The 21921-nt window shown below is 48.7% G+C and overlaps 1 protein-coding gene across 9 annotated transcripts in view; it reads left to right on the top strand.

Moving 5' to 3' along the window:
• Nucleotides 1–42: 42 nt before the first annotated feature.
• The window catches only part of LOC106744386 (serine/threonine-protein phosphatase 2A 56 kDa regulatory subunit gamma isoform-like), a 23728-nt gene continuing 1849 nt past the window's right edge, over nt 43–21921 (top strand). Inside the window, exons 1-10 of one of the 9 annotated variants that reach the window (XM_014619108.1) lie at nt 7503–7988; nt 8101–8631; nt 8896–9595; nt 13152–13329; nt 18656–18858; nt 19010–19404; nt 19520–19853; nt 19937–20155; nt 20423–20644; nt 20775–21921. The exon at nt 20775–21921 is cut by the window's right edge and continues 1849 nt beyond it. In XM_014619108.1, coding sequence (XP_014474594.1) covers nt 9536–9595; nt 13152–13329; nt 18656–18858; nt 19010–19404; nt 19520–19853; nt 19937–20155; nt 20423–20644; nt 20775–20924 — 1761 coding nt within the window. In that variant the 5' untranslated portion in view covers nt 7503–7988; nt 8101–8631; nt 8896–9535 and the 3' untranslated portion in view covers nt 20925–21921. Of the gene's footprint in view, nt 158–414; nt 816–1099; nt 1166–4645; nt 4847–4904; nt 4989–7502; nt 8632–8895; nt 9596–13151; nt 13330–18655; nt 18859–19009; nt 19405–19519; nt 19854–19936; nt 20156–20422; nt 20645–20774 lie in introns of those variants that run through there. The other 8 variants (XM_014619107.1, XM_014619104.1, XM_014619103.1 and 5 more) reach the window with 8 other exon arrangements.

The raw sequence follows: 21921 nt of genomic DNA, 5'->3' as shown, positions 1-21921 counted from the left end.
GCGGACGCGCGTTTCACGTCGGCTCGTTGGCCAGCCGTCCGTCAGATGCGCTGATACGCGCACTGGCTGAAATCAGTCGTGTCGCTCGCGAAACGTGTGCCGTCCAGTTCGACTGTGTGTTCCCGATACCGCCGATAAAATGCCGAAGAAGGACAAGGTACGTGCGTAGTCACCGCATGCCGTCGCCGTCGTCGCTGTTGCTCCTCGTCGCCGTTGACGATTTACCTGCGCGCGCGGAACTCTCGCTCCACGTCTTCCCGGTGGTGGTGGTTCTGCGTGCGAGAGACAGAGAGGAGGACCGAGAGGAAGAGAGAAAGGGATAGCGGTGTCTCCGCTGCGCGCGCGAGGAAAAGCGAGACGGCGAATTCAGGGAGGGAGAGGAAACGCGAAAGGGAGCGAGGGAGAAAGACTTAGAGACAGAGAGTAGAAGAGAGAGAGAAAAAGAGATGAGAAAGGGAGAGTGCGAGAGGAGCGTCGCACTCGATTGAGAGGAATTGGGGGAACAACCCCGGCAGGCGGATCTTCTCGTGAACCATCCGAGGGTGTAGAGCGTGAACCTCGGTTTCTTGACCCGATCCCGATTCCGCGCGCGCCAAAGAAACCGTCGTCGCCGCCGCGCGTTCACCGCTCTACACTTCGGCCCTGCTCGTCGCATCCGAGCGGAATTAATCGCGCGTGCGGTGCGCGATCGCCTCCGTGCACGGCCCCGTTCTCGTCGCTCTCATTGCGGACGCGCACGTCGTCGACGCGACGACGACTACGACGACGACGCGCGCCGCTGCTTACTCGGCCGCGCGCCCGGAACAAGTGCAATGGTATAAAACACACACACGCACGCACACGCCTATACTTTCCTTCGTCGTTCGTGCGTTTCTTCGCTCGCGTCTCTCTCGCGCTTTCCATTCCCGACGACGACGACGACGACGCTACCTTCTCTCACGCTGCTCTCCTCTCGTCCTTCGTGCGTTTCTCACGTCGCAAGTGCGCGAGAGTTCGGGAGTGCGAGAGCGCGAGTCAGCGAACGTTGCAACGAATCGGCCCCCTCGTCGTCGTCGCTGCAGTCCGCCCGTTGGTACTCACCATACTCACTATGTTCCAGGAGACGACGAAGGGCAGCAAGGACAAGGCGAAGAACGGCAGTAAAGACGTCGAGACCGGCGATGAGGTAAGGTTATATTCGCCCTCTCTCTCTATCCCACCTAGCACCCCCGTCGTACCTCTTCCCGTTATCTTACACCTCGCGACTTCTATCATCGTGGATCGTCGGGTGCAAGCGTGCGTGACGTTTACGTTTCCATCGTGTCGTCGCACGATGCTGCCCTTTGCGACTTTCTCGGGAGCATTCAATGAGCTTTTCGGTGACAGATCGGCCGCGTGGCCGACATCCCGACATCTTGCGTACCTCGCCGACTTTTTGGTCGGTTTCGCCTGAGCCCTTGATACGTCCACCTCGTACGGTATGTGCATTTATGGATACATTTATCCATACGTGCATATAACGTCTCTTGTAACGGTTCCTTGTGTGTGTTGAATTTATTCAAAGATTTTCGTATTTCTACAGCAGCCTAGTGTTGATTAAACGGTCCACGTTGTTTCTATCGTCAGAGCTGTGTATGTGCCACATATTGGTCGATGGAGCGGATAACAGGGCACATTTTGCTCTTCTTCACTCTGGCATAATGTTCACCAGTCCCTGCGCGGCAGCACATTGTACTGTTTATGTAATTAGCACCAAAGCGGTTAGTGTTCTATGGCTGTGATTATTGATTAAGGGAGTATTTATAAAACCAACATTAATAGCGCAGAGTTATGTTATAAATAACATTCTTTAAAAAGGCACAATTTGCTTGGATGCCATAGTTACACGATGGCGGTACATCTGAAACTTACACGTGATATTTTAGTGCTCAAACTTGTGATATTTATGAAATTTACCGAATTTCTTTTTCCTCTGTTATCAAGAATTCCTTCGGCGAATATCTCTCTCTTTCTCTTTATACTCTCTTATCAAATATTACATGCTTGAGAACATTAAATCTCAATAATTAACGTCGACGTTTGCTTAATTGACACGAGGAGGCTCTCCGTTAGCTTTATTTGTACAGTTTGTATATTTGATCTTCAAAGAAAAAGGATCAATGTCTTTCGAAGGTACATGTATCCAAGCTCGTTTTCATAAATCTTGAATCAAGTCAAATGATCAAGCGATCACACAAGTTACATAATTACGAGTTATGTATTAAATATTAATTACAAGTCAAACTTTTCCAATGGACTTATCTTTACTTTGAATATTATCTGTTATCGCGCGAGCCTCATTATCGTGTTTTCGGATAATAGTTCCGTGTATTATCCGGCGATAAATACTTTCTCAGTAACGAGGCTACCGCCGCGGTAGGCTCGCTCGGAAGGAGTGCTGTTTGTATATTTGATATCGTTCAATGAGCGATCTAACGCGTCAGGACGGGTTCGTTATTCACCGAGCACCGAGATAACGATAGTTATCGCATGGTTGAAACCGCTCCGAGCTAGATGGCGCACCTGTGACGTCAAGGGCTCGTAGCGAACGCCGTATAATATTGCAAGAAGCACGGCTACCCATGCGTGTTATATCGTGTGCAAAAATAAACCACACACGGTGGAGGAGACCACGGCGAAATACCGCGGTTCTATTCGGCTGTCTTCCCACGGCGATCTCCGCGGACTCCTCCCCGCAGGACGCGTCCCGCGGCGTGTACGATCGTTAACGCCTAATTATGCCGGTATTATTATATACCTCATAATTATAGAGTGACGATACTCGAGAGGCAAAAGTCGCCTGCCGAAGTTGCTACCAGGCCATCGAATCGTGAGTTCCCGGACACCTGTTCCGCGAGGAATTCGCGTACTATCTTACAAGTGGAAACTCGCTAAGCCTTATCGCATCGCGAATACTTTCGCGACGGTAAAACTTTCACGTTGTATCAGGGCCCGTTCTGCGCGGAACGACGTCGCGAGCGAAGAAGCGACTGTTTCAAGCGCACTCTCTCAGCCGCCGTGAGATATTATGTTCTTGAACTTAGGACTTCTGCCTCTGTTTTTTTTCCTTGTTCTTTTTCTTTTTCTTCTCTGCGCGAGGTAACCATTTGATTCTTCCTTTCTTCGTAAATTGTGCCACCAGTCCGGCGCTACGCGTTCTGATGCGATTACGTGCCCGAACTATCGCGCGGGAGGAGAGCCGTGATAAAAATTTCGCGACGTCCGTCCTTCCCGTGGAAATTGAATTACGTAAGAAATCGCTTTGCATAATCCGGCTGTGCTCTCGACGTTCTGACGTGAAATTCCGTCGCTCATCGTGCGCTAATTCCACATCTTTCGTACCTCCGCACCTCTCCTCTCTTTCTCTCTCGCTTCGATATACATAATCGATATCGTATTAATTTTGCACGTAACGGTAACGTGATGTTACGTAAATGTTTATTCGTTCCATTAACATATGTGGATTCTCACGATGTCGAAGATTTAGACTGACTTTTGATCTCGTTTCGCCCCTATCGCATTCCGTCGTTTATCGACATTTCGTTTCACGCGTCGTTAAATTTATATTCATAAATGTAATAATATTTATCAGGAGTCAACAGACAATGGATACGCGAAGCAGATATTCTGAAAAAAATCGACGTTCCCCCGTTTAATCCTCTAATGGCAAGATGGATTTTCAACGTGTCTAAAAAGGTGGGATCAGGTAGGACTCCAGGCTCTGTTTTCTACATTTTTCATATAATCAGTGTACATATGTAATGGTTAAAAGAAGTAAATAACAACATTCGTTAAGAAGAAAAAGCGCTCTAAAATAATCGAGACCGTGAGATAAATCTGATCCTACCTTACACTGAGAAAAAAAAATAGTCCGATCTACCAAATCGGCAGTCACCCTCGTTCAAGGAAATGTTACGTCCACTGAACAAATTGACGTAACAATATATCGCGTTGGTACAGTTACTGAACAAATCGCAATCGTTGAATCAACTGATAACGCATCACATCTAATTTGTGTTCACTGGTTTAGTTGGACTAAACGTTGCGCGTGAACACAAATTGTGCTCATTTAAGCGAAATTTCGTTGATTTACCCACATCAAAGGATCGAATAGATCCACTTTGAGCGCGCGAAAATGATCTCGGATAAGTGACAGGGATTATCCACGCAATTCCTTTTCCTCTGTTTTCCCGACCGATCATTATAGAAAGGTATGAATGGTGCTAAGTGCGCGTCGATCCAATGTCAAACGCGCTATACTTATGCACGTACGCACGCACGCACGCACACACGTCCTCGCGCGCGCAAACATTATAGATACTTATGTTACCACTTGACCGCCGTATCCGCCACGTGATCGCGGACCGCGTGTTGGACTTTAATTCGTCGGTGTGCAGGGTGATGATGTACGAAAAAAAGCGTTACTCCGTCGTTTTAAGGCCCGTGCACAGGAGCCGCGCTACGTACACGGCGATATGTGAGATAAATTTATTAACGCCCGCGCCGTGAAAAGGTGACGTAATCGCGGCCGCTCATCGCCGCGCGCGATTAGCTATCGCATTTGGCAGTGTTGGTGTGTACCTTACGATAGTCAAGCACATGACGGCGCGTCTGAGGGAGCGTATTTCTAAAATAAGTGTCGCGCGCACGAATTATGAGTCCGTGGATCGTCGTGGTGTGGTGGTAGTGGCCGCGGTGATCCGCCCAAGTGGAAATCACTTTTCCGTGTCTCTACGTTTTCTCGCGAAGTGATGCAATTTTTGCGACGCGCGTTCGTAGCGTGCCGCTGAACGCCCCGTTCGTGTAACGTTGAAACTCGATCGAGTGTGTGCGTATTGCGCGTGCATGCGCGTGTGTGTCTTTGTGTGTACGTGGAACTGTCACTTCGACGCGATAATGTATCCGCGTAGTTTACACGGCCGATCGTGCCAACGCTTCTAGTTATCGGCGCGCATACGGCACTGGCTGAAGTTAGTAGTAAAAATAATAATGATGATCGTGCGTTAATAACAACTTCGTCAATTTCGTCGCATCGCGATATTTATTTTTGGAAAACCGCCGCGCGCACGCATCTTCGTGGCTCGCGGCGCGGCGCCTGTGTTAATGAGAGATCAGGCAGCGATCTCGTCGGCTGTCACGCAAAAATCCGCCCGCCGAAACCACGCGTTGGAAAACGGCATCTTCACCCTCCCCCTCCCCTCTCTCTCTCTCTCTCGTCCTCCCTCTATTTCGAGCGCCGTGCGAAATAGAAAGCGCGCTAATAATAGTTAATACCGATGGTGCATTCCAGGCTGTGTCGCGCGTCGGCCGCTTTTTCGTCGGCGATTCGAGGGATCCGGGCTCTGATACACGCGAAGTTACAGCTCTCCCTTTTCGAAAATAGCGAGACTTTTGAGCGGGAGGGAGCCGGGAGGTACGGAACTAATAATATCGTGGAAACGGGACAGCCTGCATGAATATCGTACACGTCGATTCTCCATCGCGATGGAATCCCGACCGGGCGGACGAAGGAACGCGCGCGGCTTCTCCGGCCGGTATCTTCCCTGTGAAATCGCGCGTAGAATCCTGTCGCGAATAATGGATAATCTAAAACAGGCTTTAAACCCACGGTGACTGAGTGGCTCGTTGACAAAATGCGCGGCGGGCACGTGTCGCTTTTGTCACCCCGCTAATAACCGCGTGTGGACAAACGCGCTCGCGCGCGGTTTCCCGGTGCGCGCTTCTCTTGTATGCGCGCGTGAGAAAGACAGAGAAAGACAGATGGATAGAGATACGCGTATATTTGCACAGGTATTCAGAAATAGTAACCGGGCATTGTCGTTTCGTCACACGGCGCTTAAACCCGCTTCATCATCATTGTTGGGGAACAACGAATGACAGGAAGACAAACCGGACGGCGCACAAAAGACCCCGCCGCCGCCGTGTTCGTAATTGTCCTGTCGATACGCGCATATTTCTGTGTTAATATTTCTCTGTACGATGTATCGCGCGGACAAAGAGAGAGAGAGAGAGAGATACGGCGTTAATGCGAGTTTATCGATAATGTTACTCCCGCGACGTGAATTTCCGAGGATTCCGATTCACTCCTCCTCGGCTTACTCGCTTGAACAGGGCAACGGGTTTGCTCCCGCGTTGCGATTAACTTACGACGGATCGTGAAGCGCGCGCTCGCGAGAATTAATAGGTCGACTTATTGTCCACTTATTGTGTCGTTATCGCTCTCTCTGATCCTAGAAACTTTTTCACTGTCGCATTACGCGCGATAATATACGGACATGTAAATACGTTACGTAATATCGTGTTCGCGATAACGTCGTGCACGCAATTTTCATCACGCTCGCGAGTAGATACTGATCATCGATCTGACAAGGGAAAAGAGAATTGGTTCGCACTGCTAAAATTTAGCTGTCCATATAATACAACTGAAATTTAGCTCCTTCTTTTTGTCCCTGTGCTTAGTTTTGAGCTCCTACAGCTAAAAAACTAGATTTGGCAACTCAATTTCAGTTGTATTGCATGATAATTCCTTTTTCCCGTGTACGAATCGCGTCTCGGTATCGACTCCGGTTATTTACTTCGAAAAGTTCCGGAGGTTTGCGCGCGATTTAACAGGGACAGACTGCGGATTCCTCCGCCAGCTTTGATATCCGCGTTACCGTATCGATGTTGTAATCTCCACGCCACATCGTCGATAACAAGCATTTTTCCGTCCGTCTCCGAGGCAACGTGCGCTCGTTTCATCCCGAGCACATCAAAATAAGACTGGAGAAGAGAATGGAGATCTTCATCTTCTTATTCTTTACATTTCATTTTCCTCATGTCTTTCGGCCCTAAACCTTCTTCGACCCACCCTTACCGTGGAGGGCGCGGTTCGGTCCGAGACGAAATCTTTCTAGACGGTTCCTCGTCTATCGCGAAAACGCGATACAAGGAGAGAGAGAGAGAGAAGAAGATGCCACGGTGGGACACGGTGTATGCGTGCGTGCACACGTGTGTACACATATGAGAAACACGTATTGCGTGTGTGTATATATGTGCCACCTCTCATTCTCTCTCTTTCTCGTGCGCGAGATGAAACGTAATTTCTTGTAATTGGCGTGAGGGTTAAGGTCGTACGTGGCGGCCTTGAACGATCGGCGTCGATCGGACGGCGGCGTGCCGCGAGAGCCGATCGCTCGCCAAAACCTGCGGTGTGTGTACGTACGAGAGTGTCGCAAGTGGCTGCTGCTGCTGCTGCGATTCTCGGTCACGAGTGCACGCTGCCGCTCGCCTCTGGCAGTGTGCTCTCGTCGCCGTCGCCGTCGTCTCGGTCGCCGCCGCCGCACCGTAAAGCGTCTCGCCAGGCGATCTCGGGCGTCGCGACGTCGGCGACTCTGTCGTTTCGTGTATTTTTCTCTCTCTATCTTTTTCCCTCTTTATTTCTCTTTCTTCGTCCGTCATCGCGTGTTTGCGTATTTTTCTCTCCCATTTTCTGTCTCCCTCTCTCCCCTTCCCCCCTCTCTCTTCTTCCTCTCCTCTCCTCTGCTCGCTTGCTCGCTGGTTCGCGCGTCGCAACGGGCGAGTTCGGAGAGAAACTCTCTCTCCCGAGCTCGGCGAGAGAAAACAGTGTCGCGAGGATCCTCGCGGATTTCTCGAATGGGAACCGGACGACGACGCGCGGCGTACATATCATCATCGCGGCGCATCGCGTCGGCAGTCCCGAGCGCGCCTTTGTCCACGTCGTGAAGAGCGCGCGCGGCTAGACGAGGCCACGAGAATACTCACCGCGCGCGTCCAGTGGACAGGCCGCGTGGGGAAATATTTATATCCCCCTTTTCGCGTGCGCGGAGATGCCGCGAATTCTCTGCCGCGTCCGCCGAAGCCCGTGGAAACGCCGCGCCGTGTTCCGCTGCTCCTCCTCCTTCTCATCGTCGTCGTCGTTGGCGCGGACCGCGATCGCTTTCCGGTCGCTGGGTAAAGCCAGTTTCAAAGTTGGTCGATGTTTTATGTATGAAGCCGAACCGTAAAACTCGATACGCGCGGAAGAGACTGGTTTACGGTCGTTGCGAAAGCTGAGCGGTTTATTTGTTTATCGGTATATAGGTGCTTTTGTTTATCATCGGAGAGAATACGAGATCGTAGACCCGAGAGTGTCGCCGAGGAGGGAGCGAATAAAACACTGCGCGAGTGGAGTTACGTTCGCGGATCGAACGGCATAACGATGTCGGCGCGATCGTGATCCCCGGATTCGTCTTCAACAATCGCGCCGGAGCCGGAGGATCGGGGGGAGTTCGTGTTCCTCGACGCGGTGGAATTGCGCGTTATCGGTATTATTCGTGAATTATGTCACGTCGGCTCCCTTTCGAGTATCGCCACTCGGAAATATTGAGTTACAAAACATCGCGTGACGGCCAGCGACATAAAGATAATATTTACTCTCTCGTCGCACTTTCGATTGTCAGGCGACTAAAATACTCGACGAGCAGCAAGCGCCGCCGCGAACGTCGGATCCAGCGGATAGAGAGGGAGAGAGACGTCGGCATCGCGCGCCGTGCCGCTTTTCCTAATCTTGGATAAGAGAGACGGTCTACGCGACGTTCTTGCCCAGACACTTCGTTCCACCGACTTATTTTTGTACGTACGCCCGCGTTTTCGCGCGCAAACTAGTTGCAAGAGAGACGTCCGCCGTAGCCGTTGCAAATAGATCGTGCGACACGTGCACCCGTCATTAATCGCCGACATACTTTACCTGCTCAATGGTCGAGCTTGGAATTTCGCGACAATGCACTTGTGACGTTGAAGAAGAAGAAGCGCGATCCGAGGCCGGTTCGCGCGCGCGCTTTTCTCACGTACGGGAGAGATGTGATCATTACTATGCAATTATTACCATCTTATTAGCGGCCGAAACACAGTGAGCTTTCTACGCTCCAGAGTGGAAATCGTAACTTGAAAGTCGACTTTTCGCGTGCCAGTGGACTACGCTCGAGCGAGTCGCATTTTTCTCGTATCGGGAGATAAAACCATTTTGCAAGATCTCGCATAGACGCACACACACACACACACACACACAAACACCGAAGTGGTAACGCCTGTGAAGTATATCCGAAAAATCGATTCGCTGCTTTAGGCTTGAGAAAGAAAGAAAGAAAGGAAGAGAAATCGCCGCGTTCCTCGCATATCTCGCGGAGGTATTCTCGGGCGTGCATTCGGGGGATGCACCCTCGGGTCTTGCCGGCGGATTTTCGCGAGGCGGAGGATGCGAACGGTGGAAAGCGGATATTCTCGGTAGCTCGTGAATGAGAGAGAAAGAGGTAGAGAGAGGGAGAGAGAAGGAGAGCCGGTGGAGCACCACCACGGTCTGTGTGTGATTGAGATTCTCGTCCCGTGAGAAGGCAGCCGGGGGATCATCGCGAATGCGAGAATCATGTTGCGCCGCGAAGACGCCGCGAGACCGTTTTTCCTGGGGCGGCCTGCCGATAGACTGTGTCGATAGTGAACCTCCTACCTGGGCCGATCGTACCGTGACACGCGCGCTGGAATGCAGAGCAAAATGCAAACACTCAGCGGACTCGCCTTCGGGAATGTGTTCAAGAAGAAGGCAAGTGTTCCCCGAACGAACGAAACCGTACGACAGCTCGTCGTGTGCGATGTCGGGGATTTAAATCGACGCTCGCTTTAAATATCTCTCTCTCCCGTGAACGATCGGGCGATTCAGAGCCTTTGTTCGGTGGTCAGGATGTGCACATGTGCTCCCATGACCGAGTTCGTTTGTGGATTGCTTTTGTTGAAGTTGCAATTGCTTCGGCAGTGTGGTCAGTCGCTAAAAGGTTGCGTCATCTTTTTGTCGGTGAGTTTTGCAACGCATTTCGTATCCAATAACAGGATATATCTCCTGAGAATTGCTGAAAAACATATTCTCCTATGACGAGATGCGTTTCGAAACTTATTAAGAGAAGTGTCGCAACCTTTTGTGTGACTTATCATACACGGAGAAAACTGCTAACAACGTCGGCTGAAAGGTGCATTTATTTCTCAGCGTTTAAAGTATATTTTATCAGTATACACACGTAATTATCAATATACACGTGAAAAAAGCGACTCAATTCCTGTAACTGAATAGGGACCAGATGAAAACTCGATAACAAGAAAACTCGGTGATAAGAAATTATATCTCTGTTATCACCGTTGAGAACATTCGTGCAGAACATTCAGGTGCGTTACATCTCGATTAAGACAACTGAGAAAGATTAACTACGTGGAAAGTTCCTATAGGAATCTTTCTAATTCCTACAATCGAGTTTTTATCTGGTCCCCAGATAACGGAAAATTCAGTTAAAGGTACTAATGCCTGAGCATGTATCTAACTGTGGACATTCTTGTTATTTTCGTTAGTTTTTAAATACGAATGCATAATCATTAAACTTAAAATATTTATATATATTCAACATTATATATATATATTCTGCGTTGGATATTCGTATTTAAAGACCAAAACAACAAGAATGTGTGTCCAAAGTTAGATATGTGTCCACGTATTGATACTTTTACGTTAAAGGAATTGTTTTTTTCACGCAATGAAAATGCATTTTCAAATTCTTTGTAAATATGTTATCAATGCCGTCGGGATTGTAATATCCATATTACGATTACCCTCATTAAGATTGGGGCAACCATATTTAGCCAAGTGATATCCCTAGTGTTTCCTTCGTGTATATATTAGTTTAATTTGTGGAATTCTCTGAGGACTGAGGACTATTCGATCTTATAACACTAGCGTTCTCTTAAGGTAATAATAGCGCTGAGTCCATCAATTTCCAATGGTGCATCAAAGGGGTCACTCGTAAATTTAATATTTATCAAACAAAATTACGTTCCTATATATTTATTTCACTGTCTAAATAATAGATATTAATTTGAAATGAAATTGAGATAGATACACAATATTACAAATAAGAAAATATTATTTTCTTTTATTAATATTATTTTTATATATTAAGTGATCTAATGAGAGATGGAGATGCACAGATAATAGAAAGAGATATATGTGTTTAAATATATACATATGTATATATATTTAGAGTATCAATATGAATTATGAATTTTACACTGTTGTATTTCCATCACAAAATAGCTAATAATTCTGAAATTTGTGTATAATGCATTTAATACCATAGTAGTCCATCATTAAAATCTTATTTTTAATTTAGTAGATATTAAAAAGCTATTTAGAAGATATTAAATAGCCGTTAAAAGTAGCGCGCTAATTTCAAGGAACACGTATAAAAAGTGTCAACTTTAGTTAGAAAAGTCTTAGCTCTCGAATGGTCAGTCTTCTTCTAATTCCGCCAATAATTGAGTCATATTTCCAAATCTATATATAATGCAAGTTTCAATGGATCCTTAAAAAACTCATTTTATGCTATTACTACCTTAAAAGTGCGTATACACCTAACGAACAAACAGCGAATGCAAACTTTCGTCGTTACATTTTGGAAAATACGTATGTCGTAACAAATGTTCGAACAGAACGTCTCGGGCCGATTTGCTCGTGAGATGACTTGGATGGTTCTAAAGAAAGTTTTTCCGCGTTTAAACGCGAACATATCACACGTTCGCTGTTCGTTTGTTAGCTCGGGCTGTTCCTAGCCATTATCGGCAAAGAAGAAGGTAGAACGATTCGAAACTTCTCGGGGCCGACTTGAGTCCCACGTCGATAGGTTGGACCCTCTTTTTTCGGGTCGGAAAGCGTATCGGTGCGGGAAACAACGGACGTGCGTGCGAGTATGATATCGAATGCGCGTGAATTGGTTTCGCGGCGTTATCGGGAGACGTTGCGCAAAGTAACATGGAAGACTAGGAAGTGGACTGGTAACGTTCTCGCTTGCGATTGCGAGCGCGATGTATCAAAGGTTAATCGCGTTGCAGTGAATGAGCGTATCGGAGGGAAAGTCGACGACCCCGCGTACTGACACGTCGACCCTTCCTTTATAGATCGCGTCAAAAGAGCGAGAACTCGGAGATCATTTGTCCGTTCGATTGTACGTTTAACGTCGGCGAATGGGCTTGACGTGGCTCTCACTGCGAGACAGACCGCGGGACTCCGATCGGACGAGAAATAAAGTTCGACAAATTGGAACGAACCCGTTAAAAGCGGTAACGTCGATAGTATCAAACGCCCCCTCCCTCCCTACCTCTTCAGCCGCGCATATTCACTGCTCTATTTTCACCATGACCGCCGCCGTTCTTATTCGTTCGGAATGACTCCCGGTGAAAACGGGGCAGGAATGCCATTCGGAAGATGAAAGGGGAGGCGAAACGCGTGTCGCACCCTTCGCTTCGGTCCTTACCCGGGAGAATTCTCCTTGAAACAAGAGCCGTGGTAACTCCGCCACCTCCGACCGTGAACTTCGGCGACCAACCTCTCCACGTGCGAGAGTATTCATTATTCGTTCTCGTATACGCTCGCCGATAAATCGGGCTAATCGTAATACGTTCCGAGGCGCAGCGGGCCGCAAAAGTAGAACGGCAACTTCTCGCGGCGCGCCGTGAAGCGTGTTCGGTCGCGAGAGAATCGAGCGAGTCTGATTGTCGAAAAGTTTCGTCTTTGAGACCGGTACAGGATTGGAATGGAACAATAGCCTCGTGTGCGTCGTCTTATTCTAGTCGTGAGTTGTCTCGCTGCGACCCCGATGATGCGTGCTGCCTGCCGAGGCGCATCGCGTGCCTTTAACATATTTCTTTTTTACACGCGTCGTTACGTGTGCGCGAGCGTCACGTCGCGTCGCTTTCTCGCGTTCCATTTGTGTAACGTTGATCTGATCAGCGAGCGATCGGCCGCGATCGATCGATCACCTGAGCGGCCGGCGCGAGCTAATGGAAGAGGAAGACGAACAAGCGCGATATACGCGCGCCAATCGTCGGCTTCTGTTCAGATTTCACGCTTCAACCGAGCGATTATCCAAGTCTTGGAGCTCACGCTCCCGTCGTCGGGCAAAAAGTAACGCGTATATCGTCCGTTAAGCCGCGATTGATTTAACATTTGCATCTCTCGACCTTCCTACTCCGTATCTGTTTTGCGTGTATTCTGTATCTATTCTGTATCCACACTGTATTTACTTAGTATTCACTTTGCATTTGTTTTGTATCTTGCGCAGGCGAACAAGGTGACGGGGGGGACGCCGGTGGGCAATGCACCGCCTCCGCCGACGCTCATCAACAAAATCAAGTATCAGCCGGGCGGACCCGTGATCAAGAAGGACAAGCAGAGGCAGAGCAGCTCGAGGTTCAACATATCAAAGAATCGGGAGCTGCAGAAGTTGCCACTGTTGACCGGTGAGTCACTCCGGTATGCGAAACACGGCATTAGAATAAAATGGATGATGAAGTGGAAACGAGAAGCCGTTAGAAGTAAGAATAATGTAATCAAAGATGACGCGCTTACGTTCCAATATTGCATGAAAATGAACGATATTGAAGAGAGAGAGATCGAAAGCTCGCACCGTCCTTTACACACGCGTCATCGGTGATCCGTATCGCAGCTTATAATGAAAAGACACGGAATTCACACACGTGCGACCGATCGCGACTATTTAAGCGCAACACCCGACATCGAACCATGCTGCGTTCTTGAGTCACCGGGAATAAGTTGGGATTCGTGATTAACTTACCCTTCGACCGCACCCTTCCGAAAAGTCGCTCGCCTCATAAATAAGTCGTACCAACCCTGTGCGATTTTCGAAATTCCATGTCTGAAAAAGTGTGAAAGGAAAGAGGTTGACAAAATTCCGGAATAAAGTGCAATCTTCCATTTTAATGTTTGATTGTGCATTCGGAAGATTTCAAAAATTCCTGGAAAAAAATTCCAATTTAGACAGTGATTTTGCGAATGGTAATGTATTACTTAAAAATCATAATTTCTTTACTTTTTATTATTTGATCTGCGACTGTAGGGTGATGAAGATACAAGATAGTTTTATAACAGAAAAAGAAATATAATTCTCTAGTGCGCGTTCGGGAAACATATTTTTTTTAGAAAACAATGAAAAGAGGATATTTTGAAGCGTCGAAGATAGATGTTTTTTATAGGAGAAAAATATTTTTTCTTGTGAAAATATTAAGAATAGTTTACATTTCACTTGCTAAATGGTAACGCGCATTATTTACAAAATATTAAATAATTTAAGGTCACGTTTTGCGACATAGGTAGCGTAGATGCGCTCGTGTAGATTACACGGCATCCGATAGAATATATTATTTATTATTTTCTCAATATTATTTATTATTTTCGACAAAATCTAACGATTTCTCGAGAATGTGGAAAATTCATAGATCACGTACTTCTTGTCACTGTAGCTCCTCAGACACAACTCACCGGGTATATCTGACCTATAAATCGGTCGAAGAGTTAATCGGATCAACGCGCGTAACGCAACACGTTGTACGTGCAAGAAGCCGCGCATAAAGAAACCGATCATGTAACAGGTGGCTATAACAATTAGATCAGGCTAAAGATCAGGGAGGCAAACGAGTATGGCGTCAAACAAACAGAGAGGAAGATAAAACATGAGAAAATGAGAGAGGCAGGGAGTAGTAAGTGACGAGGAGGAGGAGGAGAAGTAGGGGAGGATAGGCGAGGGCGAGAAGGAGGGCGACAAATCGGTGGTTCTCCTGCCCTTTCTCAACGTGATGCCGGGTAATCGGGGTTGCGAGTGCCTCTCTGCCTACGTCAGAGTCTATCGATTGCGTTCGCGGCGGGGTTCGCGCAAGCGCTCGGGCGCGCCCGGATTCATGGTTCCCCGTTTTCCCAACAACGTAAACAGTCGCGTCGACGCCGCTTCGGGACATCCCCTTCCGACGTCTCTTTCCTTCTAACCGCCACCACCGCCGCTCTGGTGCCAGTACCCTAGCGAGAGCTCCACCTGGGCTAACACCTGGGGCGCAGCGAGTGCATCCGGAAGGGTGTATTGACCCCGTGACCGATCGAGAGAGAGAGAAGTGACCCGCGAGGGATCCCGGCGAGGACCGGCGGCGAGTTCGTCGACCTCGGCGGTGCCACTTAGGCGAATCTCGCCACCCCTCCTCCTGCGGCCGCCGCCCCCTCTCGAACGCGGTCACCGGGTTCCAGGGACCCGGAGGAACGCGCGTTCTAGTGCTCGCCGGCGAGTCGCGGGGGTGGCATCGCAGCGCGGCGAGCAACCCCGAAGCGAGAGAAAGAGAGAGAGAGAACTCTGCTTGCGCTCGCCTTCCTTTCCGACCGATCGATCGCCGATGCGTCGCGAGTGAAGCAACAGATTGTTGCGAGCGTTAAACAACGGACGACTTCGCTCGGGAAATTAGCGGTAGACCTGGCTGCTGCTACGTGGTGCTGCTGTTGTGCCGTTGCGAATCCACGACTCTCGTCGAGACCATCGAGGTTCCGGTTAAGGGCGGCCGCGCCTCCGCGGATCGTCGCAGCGCGGAGGACTCGGAGGGAGACCGCCGATTCCGGGGAGAGAAGACTGATCGCGTCGTTTTAGGGAGCAACTGGGAGCGGAATCGACGAGAGCCTCGCAAGAAATTGCGCGTTTCTCGACGGGCGACTCCGCTGGAAGTGCAGAATAGGAAGCGTGCCGATACTTCGCGGCCGCTGCTTCGCGCGAGGAGCGTAACTCGCGATTCGGCGAGGGTAGAAAAACGGCACGTCGACGTCTCTCTGTCTCTCGCCCGAGAGTCGACGCTGTTCTAGCGAGTGGCTCGCGTTTGATTTGCGTCGACGGACAGTTATGTTTCCGCATGGCTCGGCAGGACGCGTAAAACCGCGCGCCGCGTTCCATTCGTCGTCGTCGTCGTTCAAGAGCAACGCGGAGGGTAACGTGGGAAGCTGGTAAAAGTGAGACGCGATTTGTGCCGAAGGCCGGCGGCTCAATAAAGTATCCCCGTCGCGAGCAAATCGGCGGATGATCGTGGCCGGCGCGATAAAAACACTCTCCGGAAATTGCCTGGCGTAGCCCGACGGAGCCGTCAAATCCGGGAAATCCGCCGCGATTCCGTCCGCTGTGTGTGTACCCGCTGTGCGATCGCGAAGCGATCGAAATATCAGGCCGCGCCGACGCGCGGCGGATATTTCGACTTCGCACCTCGAGTTTTGAACTGTCGTCGTGACGAGCGAGCGAGCGACGGGCGCGCTTCTTCCCCCCGGAAGAAATCCGAGAGGGAAATCGCGAACGGCCAACATTATTGATCGCGACTTTGACATCGAAAAGAGAGACCAATCCCGGCTGCTGATCGCCCCAACGAAGCTGTAAGCGCGGATCCGGCATCCCACCTGCCGGAAACGGACGTCGCTCGATTTCCAAACCGAGAGCGCGTTTCGACGACTCGCCGATGTGTCCTCGGGACGAGGGAGTGTAAAACTCTGATTCGGTGCACATTGATATCGCACAATGGTTCACGTGGGCGGCATTAGTCCGTCTCTGGGCGGCGGACTGCCCAAGAGCCCCAGTTTCCATCAGGGTCTCGCCTTGGCGACGGTATTGCCTCAGGACTCGTATAAGGCGTACCCGGTGACGTTCGCGCTGCACCACGAACAACTGCAGCCTCTCCTGATCGGTAAAACTACTCTCCGTCGGCCGTCTCGCTCTCGTGGTCCTTAAACGCGACCTGACGGAAAAAATAATTAGCTCCCACAGCTAGAAATTAATTGTTCGTATAATACGACTTGAAACTTGGTCACCGGTTTCGTTTGTTTGGTTATCAAACGTAGGTTTTAGCTGTGGTAACTAATTTTTAGGGCTACATTAGTACATGGGGAAAAAAGGGCTCCCTAAAGCTGGCTAAAATATCAGAATTATAAGAGCCGGTTATTCCACCTTGGAGTAAATTTATCTAGTGGATAAATATCTGAAGAACATTCCCATACGGAAATAAACTACAAGAATATGAAAATAATTACTGGTATACCATTAAAGAACACTATTGAAGAACGATAATATATCAACAATTTTTATATTCTTGTCGTTTATTCCCGTACCTGGAACGCTCTTCAGATACTTATTCGTTAGATAAATTTATCTAAAAGTGGAACAACCGGCCTTAAGACCGGTATTTGTAGTCGGATCTTAAATATAAGGCCGTCTCGAGTTCATCTTCACATGCTGTACGGCTCATTCCACTGGCTACGAAGCATCTGAAGGTGCACTCAAGACTTAAATATAAGACCTAATTAACTAACGAATACCGGCTTAAGTCTGTGTAAATCCTGTTCTACATAAGTGTTTTAAACCTTAAGCCTTAAAAAATTGACCAATTACAGTCAAATGTGAGGAGAATAATCGACTGTGAGTGGTCAGTTTCTCGAGTTCTCTACACTATTGTAAACTTGGACTTATTAAATTTCAGTTGTATTATATGGATATTTCGTTTTTAACTGTAGGAGCTTGTTTCTTCCCGTGTTTCTCGTCTGTATAATGTAATCAATCTGATCGTTATTCAAGCGATTGAATTTTATTATATTACGCAAGGACTGGCTTTGATTGTTTTCGTACGTCGAGACCAGCTCTCTCTCTCTCCAACCGGGCGGTCAGACGCTGCTGACGTCCGCGCCGACACGGTCGCGGGTGGCTGGCTGGCGGACTCTCGCCGGCAAGTTTGGCGATCGATTTCGCTACTCCTGTTATGGAGATCGCCCGGAATAGCGGGCGATAAATAATGCTCCCCGGTGTCTCGTGCGGTCGTGATATTTTGAAGGTCGCGATCGACCTCGCGCCGTGGAAGCCCGACTTGATTAAACGGAAAAGTACTTGGGCGGTCTCGAACTTCGAATCGGGAAGTTCGCCGGGAAGCTGCCGTTTTGGGGGGCGATTGCAGCATCGATATCGGGCGAAAACGGCCTCGTGCAACGGCACATGACCGGCGGGGACCCTTCGTGACGAATAACCACCGCCGGAAAGCGGCGGAGGGACCGATTAACATCCGGAACGACCGGTTTACGGTAGATCAAAAGACACGGGCAGGAGCAAATAGAATATCGATTGCGATCGCGTGCGCTTCGCCTTTGCCGGCAGGAAATTATACCGCGTCCCGATCTCGTTATCGGGAGAATTCTTGATTAAAAGCGAGAGACTCTGCTCGCTAGTTCGGTCGAAGATCGCGAGACCGTTCCGGAATCGAGGACATTAGCGTGCCGGATATTTAGGTAACGTACTATTACCTGTTTTTTTTTTTGTTCCACGCGGCAATCGCACGATAATAATAATCGTAAATTTGTCGCTTTCCCTCTGTAGAGTGGAAAAATTCGACGATGTCTTGTAGCGCTGAAGTGTTAACATATGAAAACGATTGTGCAGGTTTCGAGCAAAAAATATCTCAGTCGTATGAAAAGAAAGGTGGCCGTGATTCGCGCAGGTGGGAAATGTTAGAGGCTGTTGGTCACGTATGCGAAATAATTCGTGCGAGGGGGAGCGAGCGAGCGACCGGAGAAGAAAGAAAAAAAGAAAAGCTCCTCTCGTTCTGTGCTCTCTCGTATTCGGCCATTCACACATATCGATATTCGTGCAGACGTGATTAATAGCGACGTGCGCGTGCATTCGTCGCGCCCGCCGTTACATCGTTCTCATTTTCCACGAAGTAAAAGCTGGGCGCGCGGTGCGGTGCGATTAATCACCAGGCTATCTGATTTCAGAAACACAACAGGCCAATGAGCGGGAGGAGCTGTTCATACAGAAGCTGCGGCAGTGCTGCGTGCTCTTCGACTTCGAGGCCGATCCCCTGTCGGATTTGAAATGGAAGGAGGTGAAGCGCACCGCCCTCCACGAGATGGTCGAGTATGTATCCAAAAACAAGAACGTTATTACCGAAGCGATTTATCCCGAGGCAGTGAATATGGTAAGCGGCATCCTGACATTCGCACGTTCTTTCTCTCTTTCTTTCTCTTTTTGCTCCGCTCTGTGTGTAGGCGCGAGAGTGCGTGCACTCTCGCGCGCGATCACACGAGACTGTTGCTTTTACGGGCCCAGCGTTCAACTACTACTTGCAGTTCGCCATGAATCTATTCCGAACGTTGCCGCCGTCGTCGAACCCCAACGGTGCCGAGTTCGATCCCGAGGAGGACGAACCGAACTTGGAGGCGGCCTGGCCACACCTACAGCTCGTCTACGAGTTCTTCCTGCGACTGCTGGAGTCGCAGGACTTCCAGCCGTCCGTGGCGAAGCGCCACGTAGATCAGAAGTTCGTGCTGCAGCTGTTGGAGCTGTTCGATTCGGAGGACCCGCGCGAAAGGGACTTCCTGAAGACGACCCTGCACAGAATCTACGGGAAGTTCCTCGGGCTCCGGGCGTATATTAGGAAACAGATAAACAACGTTTTCTATCGATTTATTTACGAAACGGAACATCACAACGGTATCGCCGAATTACTCGAGATTTTAGGAAGGTAAGGCATATATATATATATATATTCGGGGACGTGCGAGAGATCTCTCCTTCGATTTCTTCGCTCGTTGGAAGAGGCGAGGTATATTTATCGCGGTGTGTTATTTCCTGCGCAGTATTATTAACGGCTTCGCCCTGCCATTGAAGGAAGAGCACAAGGTATTCTTGTTGAAAGTTCTGTTACCCTTGCATAAAGCTAAGTCATTGTCCGTGTACCATCCGCAACTGGCGTACTGCGTCGTCCAATTTCTGGAGAAGGATCCGTCGTTGACGGAGCCCGTGATCAGGAACCTATTAAAATTCTGGCCGAAAACACATTCCCCGAAGGAAGTGATGTTCTTGAACGAGCTCGAGGAGATACTGGATGTCATTGAGCCGGCCGAATTCCAAAAAGTCATGGATCCGTTGTTCAGGCAACTAGCCAAGTGCGTGTCGTCGCCGCATTTCCAAGTAAGTATTACGCGCGCGCCCGCTCGCGTATCCGTTACTCGGCTTCCGCGCGACGTTCCACGTTCCGTTCGTTGTTGTTTCAGGTGGCGGAAAGAGCTCTCTATTACTGGAACAACGAGTACATAATGTCCCTGATATCGGACAATTATGCGGTCATCCTACCGATCATGTATCCAGCTTTCTATAAAAACTCCCGCAACCATTGGAACAAGACGATCCACGGTCTGATTTACAACGCTCTGAAACTGTTCATGGAAATGAATCAGAAAGTGTTCGACGAATGTACAACACACTACTATCACGTACGTTTCGTAAACGCAGCAATTCCCGCGCATTCCCGACACGCGGCTAGCAGTAAACATCCACCCGCTTGACTATCGAATTTCGATCTTTCCGTTGACATTGAGGGCGAATTTAAAATTACAATTTCACCGTCGGGCTCTCCTGTGTACAACTTGGCCGAATCTCGGCGAATTGAGGCTTGACGATTTCTATATTCACTCTCGACGCCGTGTGTGTGTGTGGGGAGGAAGAGTCCTCTTTATTTCGACCCTGCACTTCCTTCGCAGGAACGTCAGAGGGAACGAAAGCTCATGAAAGATCGAGACGAGGCGTGGATGCGCGTGGAGGCGCTCGCGATGAGACATCCGAATTATAACTTGTCCAACAAAGGCACAATGAACAATTCGTACGCTTCGCCGCAACACATAGACAGCTCGCCGCCCGACGAAGACGGCGATACGGATCAGACTCCGCTCACTCTGGAGAAGATCGAAGCTAAGGCAAACGAGGTACGGTCTAGTTTTCTTGCCACGTCGCTGTATAGAGAGAGAGTTGCTTTGGGCGACGTTGTACTGCGGGAAAAAGGAATAAACGTTTGACATGACACTTTGCATATTGTTTGTTTTTTTTCTTTTCAAGGCGAAGAAAATGACAAATGTGAACAAAGTGAAACCGCTTTTACGAAGGAAGAGTGATTTACCGCAGGACTCGTACACGATGCGAGCGTTGTCCGACCACAAACGCGCCGACGAATACCTTGTCACGCCGCCAGATCCTAACAATTGCTAGTCTCTACCGCACCCCCTTCCCATGTATCCTTTATTTTGTTGTAGCAACATCGGAAGTTAGCTTTCTTTCCGAGGGGGAGGAACGCGAATGAACGAACGAACGAACGAATAATTCGGCTGTCACCTATGAGAATCCCGACTGCGAAATTCAAATGATACCATGGTTATTGAAACATGCATCACATTGCTTTTTTTTTTAATTGAAGGAGGAGAAAGAAAGGGAGGGAGGGAGAAAGAGAAAATCTACGTGTGTATGTGTGTGTATGCTCTCTCTCGTCGTGCGATCGCGTGCGATTCAGAGACAATTTATAGATATTTCGTAGGAGCTTACGGTATAATGACCGCTCGTTCATTATAAATACGTCTGGTATTTATTTGTTCGTTACGCGAGGAAAAGAAAATCGCAGCTAACAGGAGACGTTGTAATCACACATCCCGCTATGAGACGACGCACGATGAGGCGCATATGTAGCAAGCGAAGAAAAGGCCCTAAATACATTACTCGTAGAATCTCCACCGCCGGTGGCACTCGGGGGTGCGCTACATCCTTCTGCTCTACATCTCTCAGATAAGATAATACATGGATAGTGTATGTAAATGATACTGCAGATACCGCGGCTGTAATGGATTTGATATATTACACAAGAGATTTTATNATATATATATACAGGTGAGGTTTAATCGCGCGCGGGGAATGTGATTGAAAATTGTAAAACCGTAAATGCTCGATGTTGTAAAACCCACTATTGTGCTATGCGAGCTTGTCGTGTTAATACCTCTGCGAATGACGTTCCCGTTTATGTGCAAAAAAATATATACATGTATAATAAATAATATACGTACTTGCTTTAACACTACAGGCTCGTTGTAGTAAGAGGAGAGAGCAAGTAATGATAATGAAAGAGAGAGGGAGAAAGAGAGAAGGAGGGAAGAAACGAGGAGAAAAGGAAAGAAGAAAAACAGAATACACGCCGATGTGCGTTATCTTAGGATGTATA

This window comes from Dinoponera quadriceps, unplaced genomic scaffold, assembly GCF_001313825.1.
Source record: "Dinoponera quadriceps isolate SergipeBrazil2010 unplaced genomic scaffold, ASM131382v1 scaffold777, whole genome shotgun sequence".
NCBI classification, from domain to species: Eukaryota; Metazoa; Arthropoda; class Insecta; order Hymenoptera; family Formicidae; genus Dinoponera; species Dinoponera quadriceps.
Note: the sequence above shows the minus strand (reverse complement) of the source record. Positions and strands in the feature narration are given on the sequence as shown.